The sequence below is a fragment of the Poecilia reticulata genome, chromosome 18 (genome assembly GCF_904066995.2).
Source record: "Poecilia reticulata chromosome 18, P_reticulata-male-v2, whole genome shotgun sequence".
NCBI lineage: Eukaryota > Metazoa > Chordata > Actinopteri > Cyprinodontiformes > Poeciliidae > Poecilia > Poecilia reticulata.
In genome coordinates, this window is record NC_088847.1 from 23,055,280 (window position 1) to 23,079,992 (window position 24,713).

At 37.2% G+C, this 24,713-nt stretch overlaps 2 protein-coding genes across 2 annotated transcripts; both read left to right on the forward strand.

Annotated features, from left to right (window-relative positions):
- Positions 1-5,841: 5,841 nt before the first annotated feature.
- On the forward strand, positions 5,842-11,502 carry LOC145548906 (uncharacterized). The gene is made up of 11 exons (XM_081599993.1): positions 5,842-5,986; positions 6,067-6,242; positions 6,457-6,594; positions 6,924-7,056; positions 7,696-7,873; positions 8,169-8,310; positions 8,532-8,669; positions 9,171-9,229; positions 9,315-9,821; positions 10,683-10,759; positions 11,038-11,502. The coding sequence occupies exons 1-11, from the start codon at positions 5,879-5,881 to the stop codon at positions 11,131-11,133; spliced, it is 1,752 nt and encodes a 583-aa protein (XP_081456119.1). The 5' UTR covers positions 5,842-5,878; the 3' UTR covers positions 11,134-11,502.
- A 3,042-nt stretch (positions 11,503-14,544) lies between these two features.
- On the forward strand, positions 14,545-23,234 carry LOC103481229 (uncharacterized). The gene is made up of 11 exons (XM_081599921.1): positions 14,545-14,855; positions 14,928-15,109; positions 15,695-15,832; positions 16,262-16,397; positions 16,803-16,980; positions 17,707-17,848; positions 18,941-19,078; positions 20,824-20,882; positions 20,980-21,108; positions 21,219-21,295; positions 22,034-23,234. Exons 1-11 carry the CDS (start codon positions 14,748-14,750, stop codon positions 22,124-22,126), a joined length of 1,380 nt encoding a protein of 459 aa, XP_081456047.1. The 5' UTR covers positions 14,545-14,747; the 3' UTR covers positions 22,127-23,234.
- Positions 23,235-24,713: the final 1,479 nt, after the last annotated feature.

Sequence of the window (24,713 nt, forward strand, 5' to 3'; positions counted from 1 at the left end):
ATATCTAAGCTGTGGCTTTATTTACCTCCTCAGCTCCTCTGGCTCTGTGTACCAGTCTGACCTTCGATGCGTCTTTGTGTTGGCTGGAGAAAGTGAGTGGAAATCTCTGCTTTGGTCTTCAGTTTGAAGTCAGTCTGCTTTTTCTTGATCTGATAATGTTGCTGCTGATCTGCTGCTCCATCCACAGGTCCAACAACTGTTTCCCCTCCGACTACAACTCCAACTCCACCAGCTACAACTACCCTCACACCTACAACCAACCAACCCAACACACCAACTGAACCTCCTACATCCTCCATCACAAACTCAACCCCAGACCCAGGACCATGTAAGTGTGACTGAAGTTCATGTTAGAGAATAAATGTAGACTGTGTTAAGGAAGAATTTTTATACAATTAAATTTAGCAAAAGAATCTGGCTCTGATTCTTCCTGTTGATCCCGGGTTCTCTCGCGTGACCACGTGTGGGAACAGAAACACAACAATGCGTGTTGACGTCACAGAATTACAGAATTTTAATCCAATCAGAAGAACGTATAAAATAGAACAGGAAACTGAAGAAACACAGATACAAACATGTTTACCTGAGACAAGAAGACAGAGAAATATCAAGGACGTCCTTGGAGAAAGAGCTGGTGCAGAAGTAAAATAAATCAGCTTTTTCTGAATTGTTTCCCTTGTGCACAAACTTTTATACATGTAGGTGTGTTTTCCTCTTTAATGTATTCAAATAAGGCGTATCTCTACTTGACCAACTGGAAGACATCTCTGGCTCTTTAGAAAAGTCCCTGCAATTTGTTCACAAGATCAAACACCTTTTGTTAAATAAGGTAGAAGCAGACTCTCCGAATTCATGGTGGTTTATGGTTTTCACAAATCAGTGTGATAAGCTTGAACTTCCTACTGATTGTTTCCAGACAGACAAAGAGCAGATCTGAGATCTTGGCAAACAATCTGCTTTAACTACAGTAAAATATAGATCAATAGGTCAGAATACAGTATGTTATACATTTTAAAACTATATTAGAGTATTTCAATCAAGTCATGATAAATTCTAAAACTAACTTATTTTAAATTTATTTTCTTAACACTATCCGGCCTCCTGTGGCTCTACAGCCATCTGGGCCAAGAGAAACAGATGCAGGAACCTCACAGGTAGCTGTGAAATTCTGGTTTCTCTTCTGCTCTGCCAGGAACAAACCTTTAATTCTGTACTTTTAATTCAATAAAAAGTTATCTCCAAAAACCCAATTTGTTCTTCTGCACTCAGCATCTCCAAAGTTTAGTCCTGATATCAAACAAAAGCAATAGATATAATATCAACAGAAAATAATAAAGTACAATTCCTGTTTCTAATTAGGAATTAAAAACAAATAAGAATTAAGACATTCATTCACCATAAACCTAAGTATTTTTCTAATACTAAACAAAACATTTTCATTTGATTCTAATATAGTCAGAAATAATACAATTTCAAATACATTCATCATTAACTAAATTAATTCTAAAAAAGGATAATAGAATTTTCAGTCAAAACATGTTATTAATAACTAAGAAAAATGTCTTACAAATTAAATGTTAGTGATTTAAAACATTTTATGTTATATTCAGTTTTTTACACCATGTCAGATGTTAGTTTTGGAAGACTTCTCATCCTGGTTACGTGAACTGACCAAATTTCCCTTTCTCAGTAATTCAAGTGATACTGTCCTCCACCTTCCTGCATATGTTGATTTATGACCTGCTGTCTTTAATGATAAGACCCCAGGGGTCTGAGCCAAAACTCTCCTGTAGATCTCTATTCAATACTTACCCAGCAATAGTATTTGTTTCAAATCACTAACAGAAACCTGTTCAAATTAAGAAATTTGTTCTAAAAGGTTTAAACTGTGTTAAACACTAAAATAGTCATTTTTCCTCAACAACTGTTACCTGAAGTATTTGTATTATTAAGGATCCCTTCAATCTGCTCTTGACCAAAAATATGTTCTAAAATTGCCATAGAAATTCATGTTTTCTTCTTCACAAATGGCTTTATAAATAATAGAAGCAACAATTAGCAATTTTCATATATACATTTGTGTCCCTGGAGCATAAAGAATCTTTTCAAGGTTCTCATCAGAATTTTATTTAGAAATATAACATTATCTTTTCTTTAACAAATGTTAACTTCATTCCTCATGATACACATTGTAGTTTTGTAATAATTTTAAATATTAAAAGTGTATTTTATTCTATCCCATATATTCTCACCTTCTTAACACAATGGCCTATGCAATTTTGGCAAGAAGAAAAAAAAAACACCACCTCTTCCTATCCTAAAGATGTTTAAGGCAAAAACAAACCACAACAACAAAAAAGAGAGGAAAATACACTTTTGGCAAAATAAATTACACTTTAGGACATTATTTTAGACTTATTTAGATTGGCTTATGTAAATTGGCTTATATAGTTTATAAAACACCTTCATCAAGTGAAAAATAATGTTATTTCTGAGGGATTTCAACACCAGAGATAAAACAAACTAAATTACATGATGAACAAAATGGAGTCTGAATAGGAATTAACAACCAAAAAGCTGCCAAAGGGACACAGATTTCTGCATTAATTGAAAAGGTGCATTAAAGACTTAAAGGGGGGAAAATATGAAAATCTAAGACTTGCATGAAAATTCACCACCTGATGAATTTCTTCAATGTTTACATAAACACAACCAAGTGTTGCTTATGGATGACATGTTTTGAATAGTTACATTGATTCTTTCTGCTTCTAGATTATGTTTTGGCTCTGAATGCAAAGATCTCCACTTCACTGTCACTGGAGACTGACTCTGCAACCATCATGAACCTGGTCAGTAACCTCAGTGACGTCAATGTTAAAGACAGCAACGTGGTTCATTCCAGTCTAGCAGGTTTAACTAGACTTTTGTTGTCATCTTGGGGATTGATTTGCAGGAACTCTACATGTTTACTGTTATGTAAAAACAGCTGAAAGGTGAAGCTCTTGATTTATCGGTCGATCTGCATTCCTTCCCTCATTTATGACGGGAAACTTTAGTGTCTGAAAGAATGAGATGGTGGGAAACCCTTAAAGATGGCTGACAATGTGTCAAAGTACTCGCATGCAAGGAGAACAGAGTAACAACACAACGCTTCACCAGCTTTAGATCTAGAGCAGGGATGTGCAACAGAACCTTATGTGGCAACCTGGGGGGTGGATTTTCTTTATTTTTAATTATGAACCCAAGATATAAACTCTTACAGGTTATAATGACCAACAACGCCACCTGGAATAATTCCAGGAAAATGTAATGAAAGGACGCAAGTACGTTCTGCTGGAAAATGAGACAAGATTCAGGAAGTTCTACAACGTTTATTCGTCTTTATAATCTCTTTTTAAAATAATGATCTGAAATTGAATGGTTAAAACAGTGATTGCAGTTAACAAGATTTATCATAAAACGTCTAAATTGCAAAGGAAACTGAGGCTTACCAGTGGGGAAGTAGTGAGGGAAAGGGGCAACATCCAGTGCAGAAAAAGGGAATCACCTAGACACTACAAAAACACGGCAAAGAAAGAAAAGGTGCTCCAACAAAACACGCGAGACAAGACACCGCCACCAGGGGTCACCACCGCCACCACAGAAGCCTCAGTCCTTAAAAGAAAGACAAAAAAATGAAACAATACAAGTAAAACAGTGGTACAATGGCGCTACAATATTACAGTTCATTCCTTCAATAGCGCCATCACTGCTCCCAGAAGCAGGGCAAGTTCAAGTTGGTCTGTTTAAAACAATTTGGAGTTAGGCAAAACAGCAGCGAGTGTCAATCCAGGTGCAATGCCGAAGAGTCATCAGGTGGCTAAAAAAAAAATATAGCAAATTAATTCAACTGCTACAACAAAATTTATAACTTGCAGCAGCCGTTTACCTGTGACCTGATAAATGCCCAATAATCAGATCCTCAGTACCACCTAGATGCAGTGCAACTGTAATAAAAACACGGTATGTGAAGGTTTTGTTTACATGAAACAGGTGTTACTTAGCCACGCTAAGCTCTTACCTTCCTATCAGCAGAAATGAATGGACAGATCGACCCCGATATTAAAGGTGCAGCGAAGGAGGCTAAGCAGACAGACCAGTTGACATTAATAGCCATTCCTAAAGCTGACAAATGATAAAACAGCCACGCTTACCCAGAACGGCGCAAACAAAAGGAGCAACTTCAATTTGACGTCACGACGCAAGCAGCCTCATGTCAGGTGAACGCTTGCTTATATGCAGCCGCTGAAATTACTCTTAAAGTGGCAGCGTACCATTTATGCTGCTACACTTATTACAATTGTCATTACACACACACGCACACACACACACACACACACACACACACACACACACACACACACACACACACACACACACACACACACACACACACAGACTTAACATCTACTTTTGATTGAATAATTTATTTTCACAGGCTGTAGAAAATAAATGATTCTCCAACATCCTCAACCAACAAGGGTCACAAAATGAGCAAATATCCTAGACATTGCTGAGAATACACATTTTGGGCTGCAACACCAGATAAGAGGAAGAAAATAAATGGATGGATCTTTAAAGGACTTGTAAACTTGATCTAAAGCTCAACCTTGACATTTAGCATCAAGCTGTAGTTTGAGGCTACATCAAACTGTTTAGCATCAAACTGTAGTTTGATGCTAAACGAAAGTTATGTGTCACTTACTGCTTATATAATGTAGAACTGATGTCATGTTTTTTCCTCTCCAGATCAAACAGGAGCTGAGAAGACAAGGACTTCCTTCTGACATAATAGTAAAGCTGCTGAGCAGTAGCACGGTGAAAGTTACAACTCCCGCCCCCTAGTGGTCAAAGGATATAATAAATACAATCTTTGCTGGGAAATGTTTTCTATAACTGCTCATCTTTCTTTCTTCATCTATCATGGGGTAAAACTTATTTTAATTAATGCAAATGAAAAGTTAATATTATTATAATGAATGTGAACAAATACTGTAAAATCAAAATGTTATTAAGGCTGTAGTTTCTAATTGTCAATAAAAGCAAACAGAATGAAATGACATGATACAACTGTTTCTTGGACAAATAACATCAAGTCTTTTTAAAGAAACCCGAATAATCTTTCATATCATTCATGTCTCTGAATCCCAGACTGATTTCATGATGGTAAAATAAAGTTGTTCTGCTTTCCTTGCAGTAAAAGGCTCTTTGTTTTTACTCTGGGGATGGTTCTTGATTTTTATTTGGCAGATGCATCTGCCATGATGGAAAAGCTGACCCTGTGATCCAGCCTCAGATGAGCATAAGAAAATAGGTGGATGGATGAAATTCATGTTTTTAATAATCAAACATTGTATCATGTAACAAAGGCAGATACTCTGTGTGCTGGTTTTCAATGGATGATACTAAATATTGAGCTGTGTTGGTATAAATATATGCTGGAAGAGATTGATATTTTTATAAAAGAAGCTGTTTGAGTTTTAAATCTGTTCATCCTTACAATCTTCTTCCTGCTGTTTGATTTGTATTTCTAACTTCCTCAGACCCTGCGTCCTCATATGGGGACAAAAATGCTCTCTGAATAAAAAACTCGGGTCTTAGCAAAGGTTTTGTGACTTTTCCAAATCGTCATTCAGATTTTGCACTTCTGAATGTAAACGTTCAGCCATCAGATGTTTTCATCATTACCTTTTAGCCTTCAGGCCAACTATTCCAATGCATAACATTAATTCTTCTGTGAATGGAGCAGAGGGTGTGGACCAGAGGCTGTCTGTGGAAGAATAACTTCATTTGTCTCTGATAACTTTCAGTCTCTCTGTGAAACCTTCACTCTGTCACCATGTTGTCATCTGTGTTGCTGCTGCTGCTCATCAGCGGAGCTCAAGCTTCTTATTTTGGCGTCGTCTTCAGCTACTCGGTTGGAGATTTTCAGCCAGCTGGATACCCAGTAAGTTGAGCTTCTTTGTAAAATATCACACTTGGTTTTTTAAAGAGTGTACTCAACACTTCCTCACTGAAATTTCACAGGCAACCACTAACTTCAAGGTGAGCTTCAACTCTTGTGAAGAGTTCAACCTTTGGTTTTGTGATGGAGACTGCAGCGGGTTCGCAGTTTATCCAGTGGATGAAAGAGGAGGTGAATGGTGTCAGAGAGCCTACATTGTGACTGTTCCAGTTACATTCCTGTCTACATTGAATTATCTGTAAGTCCACTTCAACATTAATGGAAATGTAATTTTGCCATGTTCAGATTCAAACTGAGGACTGATTCTGAAAACAGGACAGCTTGGATTGGATTTTCCTGCTTCCTAAGGAGGAAAACCTGACATAATCAGCTGATTTTCTAGTTTTGTTGCTCTTTGGAGATTTGGTCTTGCTGCATTATTTTCCTAAACATCTCAACATCATCTACTGTAGGTTTAACACTACAAACTGGACAGAAAACAGAAATGGGATTGAACTGTCGACAGCTACGTCGCTCATTGAAATAAGAAACCGTTCCGACATCAACAAACCAAACTCATCACCCCAAACCACCATCATCCCTCTGTTGAGGTAATTCTGTTCATCATTTGAAATATTTTATTAGCAAACAGCTTTTTACTGACAGCAAAATATTTAGAAAACTGTTGTTTGAAACAATTGATCAGAAAAATCACTGCAAAATAAATCGGGGTGAGTTTGTTCTGTAGAAAGTTCATCATTAGAAAACTGAAGTGAAACTATTTTGTAGTTTGTTCCATAAAGAAACACAGTGATAATTAAAAACAAATTCTTTACGAGAAGAAACCTTGGACAACCAGTCAGACAGGTTTCAATTATGAAACAAGCACTTGATAGAGGTGTGGTTGTGATGCTCTACGAAATGTTTCTTTTTCTCTCAGAGTTCCTTCAAACTGTCAGAGAAACATCCACCTGTTGGTCTCTGACCCGGACGGAGACGATGTTAGATGCAGATATGCAGCCGGATCAGAGTGTGACATCTGCACTCCACCGTCTGTCCTCAGTGTCTCATCTGTGAGTATCAAATGTTATTTGATATGTTATTGATATTTGATATTTATGTCCATTAAAAATGCCAACTTTGCATTAATTTATCGTAATTTACAAAATCATGCAAAGCTGGCATTTTTAATGGAGTTTCAATGCAACTTTTATAGCAACTTTGCATTAAAAGTGTCATTATTTACCGAATCACACTTCATGATAACACAAATCATAAACATTCATAAAGACTTCTTCATGTTCATGACAGAGGTTTTGTCAGTCTTATTCACACCCCTTCAAATAAAGTGTTACCACATTTTAGTGAGTCATCAGAGAGCATTGCTCTGGTTCTGTCTGTTCTGGTAGATTCATGACACGACGTGAGTCACCAATCATTCGCAACCAAACAAGAAAATGACAATAACTCTGGTGTGGGAAGTTAGTTTTCAGTTTAACATTAAAGACTTGATCTATTCATATTAATGTGGACGAAAAGTTATTTGGAAGATTTGTAAAATCGCGTTGCCAAATGGTCGGGTCCGAGAATGTCAAGAGAGCGTTAACAAGTCCAACGGCGTGGCGGTGCAGAGCTGTGAGGGCAACCCAACACTGCTTTTAGCTTAAGTTACTGTTGCAATTCATTTTCTTCTCCTTTCTGTTCTCTTCCAGTCTTGTTCTCTGTCATTCAGTCCCACTAACAGCAGCGCTGAAGGTCCGTATGCGGTTCAGATGGTTCTGGAGGATTTTACCGGGCAGAACATCACTCTCACTAACGGCAACAATTCACAGGAGGTGAAACCTCAGAATGACGCCATCAGCAAGATCCCTGTTCAGTTTGTTTTCAGAGGTAAAATAAACTCTGAACCTGATTGAACCCAAAAAGAGCCGAACCGAATTGGAAGAATCTGCTTCTGTTCTGCGTATTTTAGATTTGAAGTATCAGTAACTGCAGATTAGTACAGATAGTTACACATTTTGCAAAATATACAAGAAGGAATGTAGGAAAGATAAATATAACCAGGTGGATAAATATCTGGTTACATTGAATATTCATCTATCAACTAACAGCTTCACGTTGTTTGACCAAACTGACCAGTTTCATTCATTTTGAATTAATTAGTTTCCTTGTTATTTTGCTCCAGTGGATCCTGCAGCTCCGTCCTGCACAGCAGGTGAATATCTGCCCAGGTTTCTGCCTCCAACTCCTGAACATGGAGCTCAGATCTACACCAACGTCAACCAGACTCTGGAAATCAGCGTCAGAGCAGAAGCAACCCAGGCTGAGTGAGTGAAATTAACCCTTTGTGAGTCTGGAGTTTAGTCTAACCTCATGTATTAAATAACTCCAAACAAGTCTAGCAACATTGTAAAAATATGACTTTGAAGGTTGAACCCACATTTTATAACCTGAGTCTGTAACTTTAAAAATGGCACTGATGTCTTTGCAGGTTGGAAAAAATTGGAAGTATAAATGTAATAAGCTGTTTATCTCCTGTTCATTCAAGGACCACTGAGCTCCTGTTCAGCGGACCACCAGGTTTAACCAAGAGTTCATCAGGGTCAGGAAACTTCAGCCTGACATGGACGCCATCGGCCAGTGAAGCAGGACTGAACCATCCTCTCTGCTTCGTTGTCCAAGCAAAGTTAGTGTCTTATCTTATAAATGTATGGAAAAAAAGCTTAGACTCTTAATATTGTTCAGCTTATTGAACTGGGGTTGGTTCACTATAAATGGCAAGTATGTTTATAAAGCACAATTAGCAAAAATGTTTTCCGTTCTCATTTTAAGGAACCAACAATTTCTGCATATCTCAAGTTTTCAGGAGCATAAAAGCTAAATGCTGCTTCGTCTTGTTTACTTGGGGTCTTGTTACAATTCAGATCTCCTAACACCAAAGGGCTCTGCATGGTTAATTACTGAGAAAGTCCAAAATCATTTAGTGCTTTATAGACAAATATTTTAAAGGAGTGAGGAAACATTTAGGTTCATGAGAACTGAATCATCACCTTTTCTAAAAACTAGCATCTTTTGTTGTACATCTGCTTTTTTTCTGTTTGTATAATCAACCTTTTCAATACGTTGTTAAACTGAATCGATGGGTAATAGTTTAATATCTAAGCTGTTTCTCTCATTACCTCCTCAGCTCCTCTGGCTCTGTGTACCAGTCTGACCTTCGATGCGTCTTTGTGACGGCTGGGAGCAGTGAGTGGAAATCTCTGCTTTTCTTTTCAGGTTAAATTCAACATTTTCCTGAAGTGATAATGTTGATCTGCTGCCTAATCCACAGGTCCAACAACCGTTTCCCCTCTGACCTCAACGGCACCCCTACCAACTATGTTTACATTCATGACAACCCTACCTCCATCCACTACTCCACCTCCACAAACTACAACTGCACCTCCACCAACTACAACTACACTTGCTCCAACTACAACTGCAACTACGACTGCACGTCCTCCAACTACAACTACACCTCCACCAACTACAACTACACTTGCTCCAACTACGACTGCACCTCCTACAACTACGACTGCACGTCCTCCAACTACAACTACACCTCCACCAACTACAACTACACTTGCTCCAACTACGACTGCACCTCCTACAACTACGACTGCACGTCCTCCAACTACAACTACACCTCCACCAACTACAACTACACTTGCTCCAACTACGACTGCCCCTCCTACAACTACGACTGCACTTCCTCCAATTACGACTGCACCTCCTACAACTACGATTGTGCTCCCACCAACTACCAACCAACCCACCACAACATTTGCACCAGGGCCATGTAAGTGTGACTGAAGCTGAAGTTAGAGGCGTCACCAAACCTCTAACTTCACCAAACCTGGTAAATTTGTAGTTTCTCTGCGTCCACAGATATATTTATAGATTGTTGTAGAAATGTTACGTACCAACATGTCTTTTCTTTAGGAGTGCTACTATAAGTAATTTATGGTCACATTCTTCTTCTTCTTCATAAAGTGCTTTGTTTTTGACCCTGGAACTTAAAAAAAAGGCCTTTTTGAAAGTTTCCATCCACATATTGTTTGACAGTATAATGTTCATCATAAACTGTTATGCTGCATCCTGAGCAGCATCTTCTCTCCATCATTACAGAGAACTTTGAGTTTCTGTGTAATGAGTACAGTTTACTTTACTAAAAGCAGGAAAAAAACAGGAAACCATAGCAACCAGCCAGTTACTGGTTGCTATGGTAATAATAATAATAATAATAATAATAATAATAATAATAATAATAATAATAATAATAATAATAATAATAATAATAATAATAATAATAATAATAATAATAATAATAATAATAAATTTTTTGTTATGTGAAAAATGATCATTACTATCACTGTTAACTTTAGGGAAATAATGAATAAATACATTTATAAAACATATATAATGAGTTTAAACAGGAAAACAGAAACAAAATTGCATTTTTTTAAAAAATGGAGTTCAAATGGGAGCGAATGGACAAAGAAACACTTATTTTTGCATTTGGTTTAAAAGGAATATTAAAAATTTAAATAGGGAAAAGATGACAAAAAACCTCAAACTCATCCCAGAATACATGATCAATGATCCTTATTGATTAATGAACCTGTTTTAGGTAGTAATGCTGACTCTGTGCTTCTTCTAGATTATGTTTTGGGTCTGAATGCAAAGATCTCCACTTCGCTGTCACTGGAGACTGACTCTGAAACCATCATGAACCTGGTCAGTAACGTTGATGATAATCAGTTTTATCCTAATCTGCTAGGTTTGTTGCTCCTGCAGTTCTTTACTTTTGTTTTTTTTTTGTGCATTGCTATTCTTCCCAGACAAAATATTATTTTAACTTAGGGAACTGTGTTTTGCTCTGCAGATCAAAGATGAGCTGGAAAATGATTCAAAGCTCAACCCTGATTTTTAGCATAAAACTGTGGTTTAGTTTTGTTCTGTGTGACTTATTGATTATATAATGTAGAACTGATGTCATGTTTTTTCCTCTCCAGATCAAACAGGAACTGAGAAGACAAGGACTTCCTTCTGACATAATAGTAAAGCTGCTGAGCAGTAGCACGGTGAACGTTACAACTCCCGCCCCCTAGTGGTCAAAGGATATAATAAATACAATCTTTGCTGGGAAATGTGTTTTCTATAACTGCTCATCTTTCTTTCTTCATCTATCATGGGGTAAAACTTATTTTAATTAATGCAAATGAAAAGTTAATATTATAATGAATGTGAACAAATACTGTAAAATCAAAATGTTCTTCAGCCTATAATTAAAAAAATGTTGTCAATAAAAAACAGAATAATAAACAAAATAATAATATATGGTACAACTGTTTCTTGGCCTAATAATATGAACTTTTTAAAAAGAGACATGGATGATCTTTCATATCATTCATGTCTCTGAATCATAGACTTGTTTCATGAAGCTACAATAAAGTTTTTCTGCTTTCCTTGCACTAAAAGGCTCTTTGCTTTTACTCTTTGGATGGTTCTTGATGACAGTGGCTGCAGTTTTTACATCTTTGTTTTCCAGATACATCCTGTCATGATGCAAAAGCTGAAGAGTTGTGGTTTTAAACAAACCAAAGTTAAATAAGTCAACATTATTATACAGATGCTGAAGAGTTGGATTCTACTCTAAAGTTTACATACGCTTATAAAACTTGGGGCTTTAAATAATCATTAGATTTAATCCCTTTTTGTATGGCTGTGTCTTAATAATTTACTGTGTTCATCAACCACAACCTTCATGTGGTTCAGTCAGTCTGGGTCTCCCTGCTGAGGCTGCTGACCCTGTGATCCAGCCTCAGATGAGCATAAGAAAATAGATGGATGGATGAAATTCATGCTTTTAATAATCAAAGATTGTATCATGTAACAAAGGCAGATACTCTGTGTGCTGGTTTTCAATGGATGATACTAAATATTGAGCTGTGTTGGTATAAATATATGCTGGAAGAGATTGATATTTTTATAAAAGAAGCTGTTTGAGTTTTAAATCTGTTCATCCTTAAAATCTTCTCTCTGCTGTTTGATTTGTATTTCTAAGCAAAGGTTTTGTGACTTTTGCTAATACTACAAATCGTCATTCATATTTCAGATTTACTATAAGTAATGTCAGGGAGCAACATTTATGGTCACATTCTTCTTCTTCTTCATAAAGTGCTTTGTTTTTGTCCCTGGAACTTAAAAAAGGCCTTTTGAAAGTTTCCATCCACATATTGTTTGACAGTATAATATTCATCATAAACTGTTATGCTGCATCCTGAGCAGCATCTTCTCTCCATCATTACAGAGAACTTTGAGTTTCTGTGTAATGAGTACAGTTTACTTTACAAAAAGCTGGAAAAAAGCAGGAAACCATAGCAACCAGCCAGTTACTGGTTGCTATGGCAATACGAGCACAATAATAATAATAATAATAATAATAATAATAGTGGGCTGCACAGTGGCGCAGTTGGTAGAGCTGTTGCCTTGCAGCAAGAAGGTTCTGGGTTCGATTCCCAGACCGGTCTTTCTGCATGGAGTTTGCATGTTCTCCCTGTGCATGGTGGGTTTTCTCCAGGCACTCCGGTTTCCTCCCACAGTCCAAAAACATGACTGTCAGGTTAATTGGCCTCTCCAAATTGCCCCTAGGTGTGAGTGTGTGTGTGCATGGTTGTGTGTCCTGTGTGTCTCTGTGTTGCCCTGCGACAGACTGGTGACCTGTCCAGGGTGACCCCACCTCTCGCCCGAAACGTTGGCTGGAGATGGGCACCAGCACCCCTCCCAACCCCACTGAGGGAAAAAGGGTGCAAGAAAATGGATGGATGGATAATAATAATAATAATAATACATTATTTGTTATGTGAAAAATGATCATTACTATCACTGTTAACTTTAGGGAAATAATGAATAAATACATTTATAAAACGTATATAATGAGTTTTAACAGGAAAACAGAAACTAAATTGCATTTTTTTTAAATGGAGTTCAAATGGGAGCGAATGGACAAAGAAACACTTATTTTTGCATTTGGTTTAAAAGGAATATTAAAAATTTAAATGGGGGGAAAAGATGACAAAAAACCTCAAACTCATCTCAGAATACATGATTAATGTTTTATATATGATCCTTGGATATTTTGCTGACGGCGTTAAATTTCTGTTTTTGTGCAGAATGAAGTTTTGTTAAAAGTATTTCATGCAGATTCAGTCTGTCATGGTAAAAAAAAAAAGAAATGTGAAAAGCTGAAGAGGTGAAAGGTGAAAAGTTGTGGTTATGAGCAAAACTCGGCATGACAGGAAGCTCCAAATGAAAGTAAAATATGAAAGGCTGATGAGTTTTGTTCAACTCAGAAGTTTCACCATCAACATGCAGGTGAAGAATTAGAAGCTTTACATAATCATTTGATATATTCCCTCTTGCATTTTATGCAGCAGCATGACCATGTGAGAATAAAAACAGAGAAAATGGGAAAACAGGTTTTCTGTTTTCCCTTTGTTTAGACAATAAGGTTTATGAGCAAAACATGATGAGTTTCAGAGGAATCCTTCAACATCTGTATCAAATTATGGCTTCTTCTGTGTAATAAAATGGACTATCTTGTATTCGTGTGGGGGGAAGAAAAACAAATGAAAAATGTGTCCCTGTTCAGATAATGTTTTATCTTTTGAAGTAATTCCTGGAAATCTTCCCCACATGTGACAAGAATCATCAAAAGTTTATGTAATAGGAGTAAAAAAAACTAAATCTGTGGGCAGGTCTGAGCTGGATCAGGCTCTGTTGGCACATTCAGACAAGTTTTAAAGGAGGTGAAGTGATGAATGTGACCCAGTAAGAGGTTAGACTGTGTGACTCATTATGCTAACATATGTGCTGGCAGAACAACAACAGAGACAAACAGAAACCTGTTCTGAGAAATGTAGACGTTAAACTAGATGGAGCAAGCAAGAAGAAAAGGCGAAGCAGAAGAAACTCCAATAAATTCACCAAGAAACAAATATTTAATCAACAGAGTTTATTTGTGTAGCACATTTCAGAAACAAGGCAGTTCAAAGTCCTAAAAATACAAAAATATAAAGTCATAAAAGGCACAGTAAACAATTTGATCTGTAGCACATGAAAATGTTGGTCAATGTTTAATTTATTAATATTCAAAATCGACTCTAAACAGCTGGGATTTTAGTCTAGATTTAATGGAACTCAGTGTTTCAGCTGTTTTGCAGTTTTCTGGAGGTTTGCTCAAGATTTGTGGTTCTCCATGTTTGGTTCTGGTTCTGGGGACGCAGACCAGAACCAGAACCAGAACCAGGGGTTTATAAACTAACAACAATATTTTAAAGTCTATCAATACAGTGAACATTTGGAAAAACACCAGCAAAAAAATAAAATCGTAAACCTAAAACACAAACAGAAATATTGTGCGTACAATTTCACAAATATCAGAGTTTAAAATTCGTCCCCATGTTGAATTAAACTCCCCTGTAAATGAGCTATAATTTATTCTTGCTGTATTTCAACACCTTCCGCCCCAAAGACGCAGCAGACGGCGACGTTTCCTCATTCCAGGTAAAGTCCGTTTCCTTTGTGTGACTTCATCCCGTCTGACCTTCAGTATCTGTGATGCTTAGCGGACAAAGAGGGAAGGAGTGGAGTCTCTTCAAGCATAAAGCCGTTTGTTTCCAACAACATCCAGTCTGTGCATAGAGGCATTGATTCAGTCAACATGTTGTCCTCTGTGCTGCTGCTGCTGCTGATCAGCGGCTCACAGGCTGATTATTATGGCTTCGTCTACAGCTACTCCACCAAAGACCTCCAGGCGGGTGGATTCCCGGTGAGTTCAAACATTTCATAGCTTCTTTTTTCCTTTTGTATTTTATTAAACTGTCTTCCTTTCAATCCACAGACCGTGGCTCGCTACCTGTACAGCTTCAGCACGTGTGCAGAGGTTGATGCTCAGGTTTGTGGGAACAGCTGCAGTTTTTCTGGGATAATCTTGAACAAAATCCAGGAAATCAGTGGCGAATGGTGTCAGAAGGAAAGGCTGGTCACCAGTGTGAACAATGGGAGCCAGCTGAGTCAGTTTGGGTGAGTTCACCTCAGAGTAACACCTGATTATAAACTCAGAACTGAATTTCTGCTCCTGAAGGTTTACTCTATTACATTTACTTGAGAAACTGTTTTGAAAAAATGTACTTTTAGGAGTATTTTGTACTTTTTACCTTTACTTGAGTAATTTTATTATGAAGTATCTCTACTGTTACTTGACTACATTTCTGGATTTTCTGCACTGAATGAAAAGCTTTTTTATCAAAGTTTAATAAGTTTTTTACTAAGAGAAACTGATTTGAAAAAAAACTATTTTTGCCTGATTTTGTTATTTTTTTGTTACTTACATGAATTATATCCATTTTCGTCCTGAAAACAGCAAACTTTCCCCTTCACTTTATATTTTGGTTCATCTGATGACGTAATTTTTAAATATTAAATTACTGATAATGTGATCAGTACTTGAGTAGACTTTTTACCAAACACATTTTTTACTCTAGCTTCAGTAATTTCCTGTATGGATCCTTTATACCTTCAATGTCTGAGTGCTTCTGTTACTTAATGTTTTTTGGATTCTCTGACACCCAGTTACGCCTGAAAACTTTCTAATTTGTCCCTCTGCAGGTTTTCCGGTGGAAACTGGACAGACAACAGGAACGGGATTGTCTCGTTCAGAGTCCAAATGCAGGATGAGACAGCAATCCGCTCCGATACCGGCAGACCCAACACATCTCCACTGACCACAGTCCTTCCTGTTCTCAGGTGGTTTCTCTCTTTCCTTTCTTGATATTCGCGTCAAATATCATCAGTAAACCTCAGTCTGATTACGTCTAAATCAGTTTTATCTTAACAGAAATGTTAACATACAAAAACCATGAAAAGTTAGTACTTAGGCACGTACATGCGTATTTTCTTTAAAGTACGCACAAGGAAATGTTTTATGACATAAATGATGTATTGAAGGAGAGAATGGGTTCTGTTAGGATTAGTCCCATGACTGAGTTTTTCCTTAAAGGAAAATGCTTTTTTAGGCAAAAACAAAACAATGTGGACGAAAGAAATGCAGAACTTCAAGATACTTGAAGCAGAACACAGCATTTTTCCTTTAAACTGTGATCAAACTGAGGGGGTTTTCTGAACTGATGGGATCAAAATGTGGGTGTAAAACATTTGTTGGTTTTGTTGTTGCAGAGTTCCTTCCAACTGTCAGAGAAACATCAGCTTGTTGGCATTTGACCCAGACGGAGATGAAATAAGATGCAGAGACGCACGAAATGCATCCGAGTGTGACGTCTGCACACCGGCACCTGTCCTCAACCTCTCATCCGTAAGTGACACCTGGATCAGGTCTGTAGCAAAACAACAGATAACTAATTATCCTTCAATGATAACTGATGACAGGTCAAACAAACAAGTCTAACTCACTCAGGTAAAAATGATCAACCGACCAAACTTGATCCTGACTCGGCTGAACACTGTGAAACACAAACAGCTCATCTTTTTCAGTCTGTGGAGTTGGGAGCTCATCAAACTTCCCAGCATCCTTATCAGATTGAGAGAAATAAAGGAATTTGTTGCAGGAAAATTGTTACGTATGACTGAAATCTGCATTATCTGCGCGCTGACAGAATCAGCACGCCTCGGTGTGTTCGGCCTTTAGAGTTCCAGCCTGTGTAAGCATTTTGTTGTGATTTTAGTTCAGACCCTTTCGTCTCTTTCTGCTTTCTTGCAGTTGTGTGCTCTGAGCTTCAGCCCCACCAGCAGCAGTAATGAAGGCTCGTACGCTGTGCAGCTCATGATGGAGGACGTTGCTGGACAGACCATCACCTTGACTCAAGCAAACGGTGGAACGTCACAGAGGCACGCAGGAGACGTCCTCAACAAGATACCCGTCCAGTTTGTTTTCAAAGGTACAATGTTGGGCTTTTATTAAACTATTTCATATAAAGTTACTCAAGTCTTCTTAGTTCACTGCACTGAGATGGGTGGTGCTGGTTTGTAAGCCATGAATAAGTCGACTTTTGAAGTTCTTTGCCAATTTTGAAAGTGTAGATTCTAAGTTTTTCTATAATGGAAAACATGGCAATAAAAAAACAAGTTCTCTACTACAAGCATATTTGTAATTTAGAAGCATAGTAAAAGGAAGATAGACTTGAACTGCTTCGGCAGAAACAAAAATTGTCAGTCAGTCAAAGAAAGCCTGCCGTAAATAATCTGCTAAGATGCAGCTAGTCAGCGTGGGGTGCAGCGGTGCTGGTGGCATGCTTTGTATTATAATAGTGTCCTAAAAACAGACGTTCACCCTGAGAAACTGAAAAATATTCCTGCAGACATAAATTCCTCTGATCGTATAACAAATCCTGGTATCTTTAGCTTTTATTTTGACTGATCTAGCCTTACGCTAAGTATCCTTTGTTATTTTTAAACACAATTCTCTGGTAAGCTACCTGTCAGCGTCACACTTTGAGCTCAAATAAACGGTCATTTACTGTATATGCAGTATGTCGAGGACCCCTAGGGGGCACCTGCGAACCACCAGGGTTTCGGGTGCCACAGTTTGAGAAAGACTGATCTACACTGACACACCAACACCTGAAGTGATTCTAATGATGCACTTTATGCTGTTTTTGTTGCAGTTGATCCTGTTGCACCGTCCTGCTCTGAAGGCGTCTATCTGCCCAGATTCCTGCCTCCAACTCCAGACAACGGGGCAAAACTCAGCGCCTCTGTCAATCAGACCCTGGAAATCAGTGTCAGGGCCGAGGCAACGCAGTCTGAGTAAGAGAAAGCAAAACTTGTTTCAAAGAGGCTGAGCTAAACACAAACAAGCCGGTAGGAAGAACTGGTTTCAGTTAGACGGGTTTGTTGAGACGGGACTGATCTTAAAATAGAAACAAGGGGCAGGATTGAACTAGACTGTTTCCATTATTAGTCATTCAGCAGGTTTAGTTTCACTGTAAAGATGTAAAGATCTCCAGGGTGGTGCAGAAATCAGGGGTGTCCAAAGTGCGGCTCGGGGGCCGTTTGTGGCTCTTGGACTGCAGATGGAGTTTTTTAATTTGTAATCAGGGTAAAAATTGCTACCAACATAATTTTTGCACAGGAAAATGTAAAGTAATTATGTTTTTATAACCAAGTTTTAACAAAGGGTAAAACCCAGTGGGTGCAGCAAAACCAACCACGTCAGCTTTTATTCCTTCTTGAATTTGTCTAAAAATAGCAAATATTTTGAAAGAAAGTGACCCACATCCTGTTTTTATTACTAAAATGAATTTACTCAATCGAGCCCAAGAGGAAATGAAAACTAGATGTGTTTCTTTTAATCCAGCAAACATGCAAAATTACAGTAGTAAAGTTCCACAAAAACTTAATTTTCCTTTGAATTTTCTTCTGGAAAATTTCTGAGATTAATCACAAAATTAATCACAAAAGTTTTCGGCAGAAATATAATCCTTTTTTGTATATCTACAACGGCCCGAATAAACCAATGCAAAAATTCCTTGCAAGTTTTGGACTAACAATAAATATCAAGCTACTTTATTTGCTTGATTTTAGGTTTGTTTGGCCCATGATTACTTTTGGCCCAGGTGGCAGAAGGTTTGGATACCCCTGACTTAAATTGTCTGTAGGTGTGTGTGTGGCTGTCTGTCCTGTGTGTCTCTGTGATGTCCAGGATGTCCCCTGCCTCTCACCCAATGGCCGCTGGAAAAACAAAATCACTCCTTCCAGCTGTCAGTCTCCTGTCTGCAGCCCTACAAGCATAACTGTGTATATATGATGGATGGATGGACCAAGGAGCCCATTTAAAATGTAAAGTTGTGTGGAAATTCTGGAAATGTCACCCAAGATGTCTGATTTTTGTGTCTGAAGGATCACCGACCTTCTGTTCAGCGGCCCACACAACGTGATCAGGAGCGAATCAGGGCCAGGAGCCTTCACCCTGACATGGACGCCGTCTGACCTCGAAGGAGGACTGAGCCATCCCATCTGTTTCGTCGTCCGGGCAAAGTTAGTATTCACTCTCATTAATATTGTACTATAACATGAAAGTCTGCAAAATTAATCTTTGATTTAATTCTTGAAACCTTTGCTGCATGTCTCCCCTTCCTTTTTCTGACCATTTCCTGTCTGATAGCTGTCAACAAAGGTCACTAGTGCTAAAATAAAAGACCGTTAAAAAGAAAAGAAACTCTATGTGGCAGAGAGTCATAAAGGTGCGTTCACACTGCAGCCTGAAGTGACTCAATTCCGATTTTTTGACAATTCTTTTTTGCCGGGTCGTTCACACTGCCAGTAAATGCGACCTGTATGTGTTCTGCAGTCTGAACGGGCAAACGACCTGAAAGTGTCCCGCATGCGCAGTAGAGGGCGCACTAGCGTCAGCGTTCTCAGTGTTCTGCCAACCGCCATAAATAGAAGAAGAAGAGCTCAGTGTTTGCGGAAGTAAACATGGAGGCTAACGGTGGAGCTTAGCTTATATATTTGCAGTTGTTGTCCGGCTGGAGCAGCAAATTAACAACTTAATCCTCATATAGTCCGTCATGGTTGTTGTTTTTCTTCCTGCTTGCGCGTATCAGGAAGCAGAATAGTGAGATTTGTTGAGAATCAGTGACGTTCAGTTCAGATGAATGCGACCTGAACGTTCAGTCACATTTGAATCGGATACGTATCAGACAGATATGGGTCGCATTCGAAAAAGAATCTGATCTGTGCTGTTCACACTGCCATGAAAAGATCGGATACAGGTCGCATTACGTCATAAAAATCGGAATTGGGTCACTTCAGGCTGCAGTGTAAACGCACCCTAAAAGGGACAATCTCAGTAAAATGTGCCTTCAAATTGTGGACAAACAATCCGCAGTTTGTGATTTTCAGTAATTTTTTTTTTTTTAATGGCAAAATATTCACAAGATGAGAGGAAAAGCAGTTTATCATCATCTCAGATGATTTCAGGTTGGACTCACCTCTAATGTTCGGCCGTCCAACATGTCTTCACTGACGCTGAAGAAACTGAAGAAAGTTACTGTAAAGCTTTGAAACCAAATAAAAAATCTCATCAAATTTTATTTGTGTAGCTCTTTAGATCACAAAAACACAACAGTGAACAATTAAAACATGACATTTACATCATATCTTTGTCCTCTTCAGAAGCTGTGACCATAACAGCTTCTATTATATCTATGAAATTTTTATCTATTATGTGTAAAATATGCAAACATCAGCAATCGCAACAAGACACTATTAAAGATCTGCAGGATGCTAGTAAGTTATTCTGTTTCAATAATCTTTAACATTGATCACTGTAATTAACTCTAACTACTGCAATTAATTACCTTTAAATTGTTACAGAACAACATGATGTCATTGTTTGATAAATTAAAGAATTAATATCACTTTAAATCATTTTCTATTAATTGATTTAGCTTGTATTTAAAGTAGGTAATAAGTACCTAATTAATATAAGCATTATTTTTATTCCTGGCTTTGCTCCATTAGACACCAAACTCCAAATCACCTCCCAACCGTTAAAAATATCAACTTTTGAAGGATTTTATTATAGAATCTCTTTCAATAGTTTGAAAAACTGATCATTGTAAAGACAACAGAACTACTTTCAGTCTAATACACTGACATTTGATGCAATGTGACTAAATATGTATAATAAAACAGTGTAATTATTTCTGCAGATTGCTGTGATTGATTGTAAGCTGCATTTAAAATGTTGCTAAAGTGTCTCTGACCTTCTCCCACAGCTTCTCCAGCTCCGTGTTCACCTCTGACCTTCGCTGCGTCGTTGTGACGGTTGGAAACAGTGAGTGGGAACCTTCAATCTTTATCCTGTTTTTAATTTGCTGACATTTTTTCCCCAATTCCTCTGATTATGTTTTGCTGATCTCATGTTTTGTCAGACTCGGCTGCAGCCGTAACTACAACCGGACCCCCTACCGGTGCACCAACACCCTCGGTGACCATAGCAACGACCAGCACCAGATCCATCAGTACCTCTGCAAACCAAACAACACCTGATCTCGGACCATGTGAGTGCGAGAGTTTCACTTTTACAGAGGGAGCTGCAACTGGGACGTTTAATCTGAAATAGGTTTTAATCTGAACTATTTTGTGCTAAATTTGTGTCCTGATCTTCTAGATTATGTTATCGCCCTGAACGCAAAGATCTCGGCCGCCGTGTCTCTGATAAATGATCAGGAGGCCCTGGCACAGCTGGTGAGTAACAACAGGCACAACTTGGGCTGGTTTTTTATGTGACGACCTTCTGTGATTTTATTTTCTCTCCTGTTTTGGACGAATTTAGACAACAATAATTTCGACTTCAAGAAGTTCTAAGCTGTTTTTGACGTTTGATTATTTTCTATTTTTTAGTATCTTTCTTTGATTAGATCAATCTAGTTTCTGTTTTTCTTTAGCTCAGTCCTTATTAGGGCTTCTAGTTTTGTCTATTCCTTGTTACTCTAGTTTAATTGTCTCTTACGTTCAGTTATTTTTGTTAGTTTTATTTCCAATACCTGATTGTCCCCAATGTGTCTCTTCCTCTTTCTCTCCTCACCTGCAACTCATCAGCTTATCTGGTCTTTTGCTCATAATTCAACCTCCCAGTACTTAAGCACTTCATTTTCAGTCACTCCTTGCTGGTTCCTCGTGTTAAACCCTTTTACTGTCTGCATTCGTCCCTGGTTCCCTGCTGGCTTTCCCATTTTTTGTTTTGTTTAGTTTTTTGTTTTTGAAAAAGGTTCTCCATCATTTTTTGTTATTAAACGTTTTTTTACTTGACTTCTCTGCCATTTTGCATTTCAGTCCACTACCAAAGCCCGCATCATAACATTAACTGTGATCTATTAAACTTTAAGCACATTTCAAATTTGTTCTGCGCACAAAAACGAATCAATAATGTTTATGATAATTCACTGATAGTATCTCAGTTGAACTTTGTGTTTTCTGTTCCAGATTAAGGAAGAACTGATCAGCTATGGGCTGCCACCAACCATCAGCGTTAGGATCTTAACCAGAGGTTCATTGGAAGTAACAGCTGCCACATAGTGGCGACTTCTTGCAGGAAAATGGTTTTAGTGACACGTTGATTCAGGATTTTATTTTTTCACACTCTTTGTAATCAACCACATTTATGAAGCTTTCTGCACAGGATGTTAAACATCAAAATATTTTATTCTCTCTTCTTATTTTCTGTTATTTGAAATAACATTAAACAAAGTAATGAAGTATCAACTTTCAGAGTAGGAAATATTGGTCCAGTGATCTAAAAACATGAGGTTCTCACTGTTTTCAGTGATGTGTAAGATTTTGATCCGATTGTTTTGTAGAGCATTTCCTCGTACCAGGTGAACTCCACAGCTTCTCTGATGCAGCTGAAGCTACTTCTTAGAAAGAAGGAACTTCTTTTTACATATGAAAACTTAAACACTTTCTTAGAAAGTATAAAACTTACTGATGCTGATCTACCAACCCTGAATAGGAGATTCTAGTTTATTTACTTTGGATCAACATTATTAGCTTTTTCTTCTTTTGCTCTTTTTTGTTGGTTTGTTACTTTGTTTGTATTTTCTTTTAATTCCTGTAAAGCACTTTGCATTTCTTTGTTGCTGAAAATGTGCTATATAAATAAAATTACCTTTAGCTTTAAAATCAACCGATAGGTAACAATATCTGTTGGTTTTCCAAGAGGAACCAGCAGCATCTTCAGAAAGGTTGATATTAATACTTGGTCTGAAATATAAACTATTCATGTATTAAAGATTAATATTTCAAATATTCAAGCACTAATTTTAAGATTTGTCCTAATTGAAAACATGCTTGCATGGCACAGCCGTAATAGCGAAGGCAGAATTATTCAAGTATTTTGTAAGAAATAAAAGCTAAGTACTTAGTTTATAAATCATTGGATGGTTTGATCTGTTGTTGTTGTTGTTGTTGTTGTTGTTGTTGTTGTTGTTGTTTGTTGTTGTTCTATTAACCTTCCAGACCAGTTCAGACTTTTTTGCTCTAGCCTATTCTGCTGCCCCCTAGTGGAAACTTGTGAGAATGAAGCTTGATTCCTGCAGGAAAATGTTTTGCTTTTCTGATTTCTTAAACTTATTCCTGAAGTTTTCATCAAATTAAAACATGAAGTTTGGTTTTACTTTCACATTTACATTGTTTCTCATTTTTATGATGCAGTAAGATAATTATGCTTAAAATGACAGGAGCAAACACAAGATATAATTTAAAAATGAGACCAGAAGATGGAGGAAAATTGTCTTGCATATTGTTTCTCATTAAATACCCAGACAGAGAAACAAAGTACATATGAAAAATTAATACAAGGAGATTTTGTTTCTAGAAAAGAAACATAGATTCTGTAAAATCCACACAATTGGAACAAACACAAAAATAGTCTCTTTAATAAAGGGTCAGAATTTAAACAGTTGTAATTAAAACTGATAATAAAACAACTCTATTAAGAGCCATACTATAAACAAACATTTCCCATAATGCAAGAGTCGATCAGCTGATAACATACATGAAATTATGAAAATACATAAAAGTTTAACTTGAAACATTAGATTGACTCATCTTGACATAAAAAATTAATTCAAAATCACTTAAAATCAGCAGAAAGACCCCAATAATCAATCATTGTCATCAACTGATCAGAATCAAAATTCAAAGGAAATTAAGTCGACATTGTGGTGAAAACGGTGAAATAATGAGTCCATATTTTGATGCATTATGATTTCTTTCTCAATGACTAGTTGTAATTTTAGAATTGGGAATATGCCTTTGTCATCACATTATCAGAAAGAAGTTGATATAATAGACGTCAAAAACAGTAATAAACACTAAATGATCTAAAATCATGTCACAGAGGATTATAATTGGTCAATTAAAAGAGAACAGGTGAGAGTATAAACTAATGAGCATAATAGAAGCCGAATGATTCAGATTTACTGGCGCATAATAAACTATTGGTCTTCTTAAAATAATTACTTAATTCCTGATTACTTTACCACTTCTAAAAGCATTTCTACGGGCGTGAAGCAGCTGGGGAAAATCTGCAGAAGTCATTAGGTGAAAGGTGAAAGGTGAAAGGTGAAACACCCTAACAGAAACAAAACACAGAATTACTGGAGAATAAATTACAACTTTGCTTTTTTCCCACCATCTTTGCCCTCAATGTGTTTCATAACTTTGCTAATTAAACTTTTTTATACAAGTAGAAATTAAAAGTGAAGTTGTTGGAAATGAGTCATTATAATGATAAAATTATTACAACACAATTGCAGAATTTTACAAATCAGTTCAGATCAAACAGTTACATAATACTTGAATACTGGTTTCCCCAAATACTTTTCTTTACTCGGTATTAAAAATTTTTACTCAAGTAAGAGTAGAAGTACTGCAACATGTTTTTACTCAAGTAAAAGTAAAAAGTATTTGACCAAGAAACTGAAAAAGTATTTAGTAAAAAGCTCAAGTACTGAGTAAATGATCAATTATCTAATATTTAAAAATTACATGATCAGACGGACCAAAATGTAACGTCATTTGGACATTTTGGTATTTTAATGGCAAAAATGACAATAATTCATATCAGAAACAAAAAAATAACAAAATCAAGTAAAAAATTCTA

What these genes read in the sequence shown, in the direction of transcription:
- LOC145548906 (XM_081599993.1), top strand. Translation starts at nt 5,879, where the DNA reads ATGTTGTCATCTGTGTTGCTGCTGCTGCTCATCAGCGGAGCTCAAGCT. An exon ending in CTGTCTACATTGAATTATCT is followed by an intron (nt 6,243 to 6,456) that starts GTAAGTCCACTT and finishes CATCTACTGTAG; the next exon opens with GTTTAACACTACAAACTGGA. An exon ending in AACATTTGCACCAGGGCCAT is followed by an intron (nt 9,822 to 10,682) that starts GTAAGTGTGACT and finishes TGCTTCTTCTAG; the next exon opens with ATTATGTTTTGGGTCTGAAT.
- LOC103481229 (XM_081599921.1), top strand. Translation starts at nt 14,748, where the DNA reads ATGTTGTCCTCTGTGCTGCTGCTGCTGCTGATCAGCGGCTCACAGGCT. An exon ending in CTGTCCTCAACCTCTCATCC is followed by an intron (nt 16,398 to 16,802) that starts GTAAGTGACACC and finishes GCTTTCTTGCAG; the next exon opens with TTGTGTGCTCTGAGCTTCAG. An exon ending in CGTTGTGACGGTTGGAAACA is followed by an intron (nt 20,883 to 20,979) that starts GTGAGTGGGAAC and finishes ATGTTTTGTCAG; the next exon opens with ACTCGGCTGCAGCCGTAACT.